This window comes from Sus scrofa, chromosome 4, assembly GCF_000003025.6.
Source record: "Sus scrofa isolate TJ Tabasco breed Duroc chromosome 4, Sscrofa11.1, whole genome shotgun sequence".
Taxonomy (NCBI): Eukaryota; Metazoa; Chordata; class Mammalia; order Artiodactyla; family Suidae; genus Sus; species Sus scrofa.
In genome coordinates, this window is record NC_010446.5 from 100,141,266 (window position 1) to 100,145,367 (window position 4,102).

At 39.3% G+C, this 4,102-nt stretch overlaps 1 protein-coding gene across 1 annotated transcript; it reads right to left on the reverse strand.

The window, feature by feature from the left end:
* LOC110260330 (olfactory receptor 5V1-like) lies at positions 872 to 3,591 on the reverse strand. Its single transcript, XM_021089958.1, has one exon. It carries the CDS (start codon positions 3,219 to 3,221, stop codon positions 2,196 to 2,198), a length of 1,026 nt encoding a protein of 341 aa, XP_020945617.1. The 5' UTR covers positions 3,222 to 3,591; the 3' UTR covers positions 872 to 2,195.

Sequence of the window (4,102 nt, forward strand, 5' to 3'; positions counted from 1 at the left end):
GGCTGTGGTGGTCCAGCTACAGATGGAGATCAGAGCTTTTTCTCATGCACTGCCTGTGTAAGAGCCAATATTTCTGTCCATTCCTCACTCAGCCACTGTTTTGGACTTGACCATGTTTCTCACAGCCAAACTCCTAAGCAGGGCTGAAATAGTTGCTCATCCCAGGCTGAGGTGTGCAGCAGGGCCATCATGAGAAACAAGAAAGTCACCTATGCAATTTTCAATCTGCCCTTTCTGCCCTACTTCAGGAGCAAGAAAGGATGTGCATGCTCCTCATAAGCAGAGTTCAGGCTTCATACAGCCCTCCTGTTCATATCATCAGCCCTCCAACTAGCCAAGGGTACTCATCTTCACTGTGTCAAACCCTAGGACCAGGGTTCCCAATACTTGGCTCAAACTATTCACTCCCCAGGGAGGATCCCCACCTGTCTAATCCCTTTCCTCTCAATCCCTTCCCAGGACACATGTATCTACCTGATAACTTCTCTTTCCTTCCTACCCAATTCCATTTCTTATATCCTTATTTGTCAGGAGTTGTTCTACCAGTCTTCAGTTAGTTTTCAGTGAGAATTCTTCCACATGTAAATGTATTTTTGATGTGTTTGTGGGGGGAGGTGAGTTCTATATCCTCCTACTCTGCCGTCTTGATCTCTCCAAAAATAGGAAAATCTTTAAACTTAATTTTGGTGTGCACATTATAATCTTCTGGGTTATACCTTGCAGTGTTACCCTGAGGTATTCTGGGTTTGGGCCCCAATTGAGTCTAGATGTAATAAGGGATGGCAAATGGATCTCTTAAAGAGTTACCATTACTTGTAAGACAATTACCTCAGTTGAGGTCATCATAGACTTTCAACTAAAGGGAAGCAAGTCTCCTCAAATAGGAGTGGATGCTTCTATTGTCAAGGAAATTTAATGGAGATTTAGGTATTCAAGTTTCTAAGATTTTTTTACAGATTCATTGTATTTTCCCATTGTAATTATAAGAAGCCCACTCATTCCTAAGCCAATGCCCTAACTGGCTCAACAAGAGACCTGGAAAAATTGTGGATTTACAGTTTACTTTACAATTATGCAATCTACAGAATCAAGTTTTTTTCTAATTTTTAAGCTTCATCAGTTTTGAGAGGTAAAAGATTGGTTGTTTGACCTTGCTTTTAGTGAGGAATTTAACACCTGAGACTGTCATTTTTTCCTATAAGTTTCCCATTGTAATCAGTAAAAGCAGTCAGTAAACAATCTTATTGTCTTCATTCTCACCATAAAGGTCAACTGCAGCAATAATTTGGCATTTTAAAGCCTGGTTTTCAATATATGTTTTATTTCAGGCAATGACTATTGATAATTTTAAGTATCTGCTTTGTTACTCCAACACCATTAATGATCAGATTCCCTATTTTCCATTGGCTATGATGTCATTAATACATTCAAACTCTTTCAGATCAGATATCCAATCCTATACTTCTACCTTTGAAGTATATGATTGACCACCACGCCTGATAGAAAATGCTATAGCAGTTAGTGTTCACCAAGAAACCTAAAAACTTCATTAGGTATTTCAACCTACAGGAATTTAGCATAGGAAATAAGTGATAAAACTGTTTGAAGAGCAAAAAGAAGAATGGAGAGCAGGTAGTATTACTCTCTGTGGAAGTCTCTACCCTTTCTATAGAGAGATACTCATTCCATACTGCGTGACCTTATGTTTCAAGAACAACTGTTATAGGAAACAGCAAACATCAGCTAATGGTACCACAGGAGTCTGTTTCTGCTACTGAAGTACTAGTGTTACTGCTGTCAGATCCAGAAGAAGACAATTTCTTCTTTATTCCTTTTCCTTCTAATCTCTCATGTATGATTCTTAAATGGGCAGAGTATAAGATGGACTCCTGCTGGCAAGAGAGCCTGGGAATTAAGGTTTCCAGGTCTTTATCCCCTGGCAGAGAAAACATACAAGGGTATAGATTGTACTGAGAGCCAACATAAAATATCTGATACATCTTGACATTGCAAAGTGGGAAAAAATACTTGTGGCAAGAGAATAGAGATAGGAGTTCTTTAGAACATCAATTTTAGGAACTGATATATATGTAAGGATTAAGAATCTGGGTATAGAATTTCTAAAACTATGTATTTTACAAATACTTGGGAAATTTTTCCAGGTGGTTGCATACCCCAGTTTGAAGACCATTGATTTAGACACTACTATTTCCAGAGAATACATACCCTGCAGTCAGCTTTCTCAAGGCATATTTGACCTCTTTGTTTCTCAGACTGTAGATGATGGGGTTTAACATGGGAGTCATAACACAGAATAGCACAGAGACTAGGATGTCTATGTCCAGGGAGTAGCCTTCTCTGGGTCTGTCATAGTTGAAGTTGGCTGTTCCATAAAAGACTATCACCACAGTGAGGTGGGATGCACAGGTAGAGAAGGCCTTGCTCCTGCCCTGAGCAGAGGGAATCCTAAGAACAGCAGAGATGATGAGTATATAAGACACTGCAGTTAATAAGCAGGGGCTCAGGCCAATGGTGGCACTGGCCACATGGAGCACAAACTCATTGAGAGAGGTGTCTGAGCAGGAGAGCTTCAGAAGCAATGGGACATCACAGAGAAAGTGACTGATCTGATTGGGCCCGCACAGAGTGAGTGTGGCTGCCAGCACTGTGTGTGTCACAGAATTCACCAACCCACATAGCCAGGACCCTGTCACCAAACAAACACAGACCTTCACACCCATGAGGACTGGATATTGAAGAGGGTGGCAAATGGCTACATAGCGGTCATAAGCCATAGCAGCCAATAAGACACATTCAGTGCCAGCTTCTGTCACAAGGAAGAAAATCTGGGAGAGGCAGCCCCTGTAGGAGATGGTCTTCTTCTCCCGGAAGAAGTTCACCAGCATAACTGGAATAGTAGTGGACGTGTAGCAGATGTCCAAGAAACTCAGGTTGCTGAGGAAGTAATACATTGGGGTGTGGAGAGCAGAACTGATCCTGGTGGCCATTATTATGAGCACGTTTCCGAGAAGAGTTATCAGGTAAATGACCAAGAAGACCAGGAAGAACAAGCCCTGTAGATTGGGGTGGTTGGAAAATCCCAAGAAGATGAGTTCAGTGACATCTGTTTGATTGTTCATTTCAGGTGGCATCACAACTACAAAACAATGAGAAAAAAGAAACCATAATGAGAAAGTATAAAGAGCACCCAAAATTGGCATGTTTTCAGGGAGACCATAACTTCTCTCTCAACAGTTCTGTCCAGCTCAGGCCCAGGGACCTCCCGCGTATTTTTGCATGGCAGCTGGTACCTGAGAGTATGTAGAGGTTTGGTCAAAACTTACAACTAGTTGTTAACCCCTATGTTAGAAGAAGCTAGTTTCTCACTGGCTCTGCAAAATCTCCCTTCTAATGTACTTTACAGCATTAAATTCTTTTTCACAAATATTTTATTTTTTAAGTAATAAAATTTCATTGCAAAAAATTAAGAAAATGTAGAAAAATAGAACCATCCATAGAATCAACGCTACCTTTCAGTATATTCCATTTTGGTTTTTTTCCTATATCTGAATCTTTATTTCTATTTATATGCTTAAAATATTGGGAGCACAACTTCCCAAGAATGCATTATTTTCTTTTTTTTAATTACTCAATGAATTTTAGTACATTTATAGTTGTACAACAATCATCACAACCAAATTTTTATAGTAAGAAAGCATTATTTTCTATCATGCAAAATAAATTTAATATCTCTCTTCAAACATTTAGTTTGCTTCTATTTTTTTGCTATTATAAACATGAGTGAAAATTTTCATACATAAATATCTGTGAGCACCTCACATTTCTTTAGAATAAAATTCTGTTGGTCTGTTTTAAAATAAATTAATATTGTTTTTCTCAGTATGAACATCTGTCTTTTAAGACTTACAAGGAATATCTCCCTCCCTCTAGGCAAAATTTCTGTGTCTACACTGGAAGTGCAGCCAAGAAAGTGGCCCTCTTCTCTCAGAGTGATACCCCTAGTCTATGAGTAGAACTCTGGTGACAATAGACCTTCATCTTCTCAACTTATTCCTCCTGGCATGGAATCTTTGCCTTGTAA

Excerpts from the sequence above, each read along its gene's own strand:
- LOC110260330 (XM_021089958.1), bottom strand. The coding sequence starts at position 3,221 with ATGCCAATTTTGGGTGCTCTTTATACTTTCTCATTATGGTTTCTTTTT.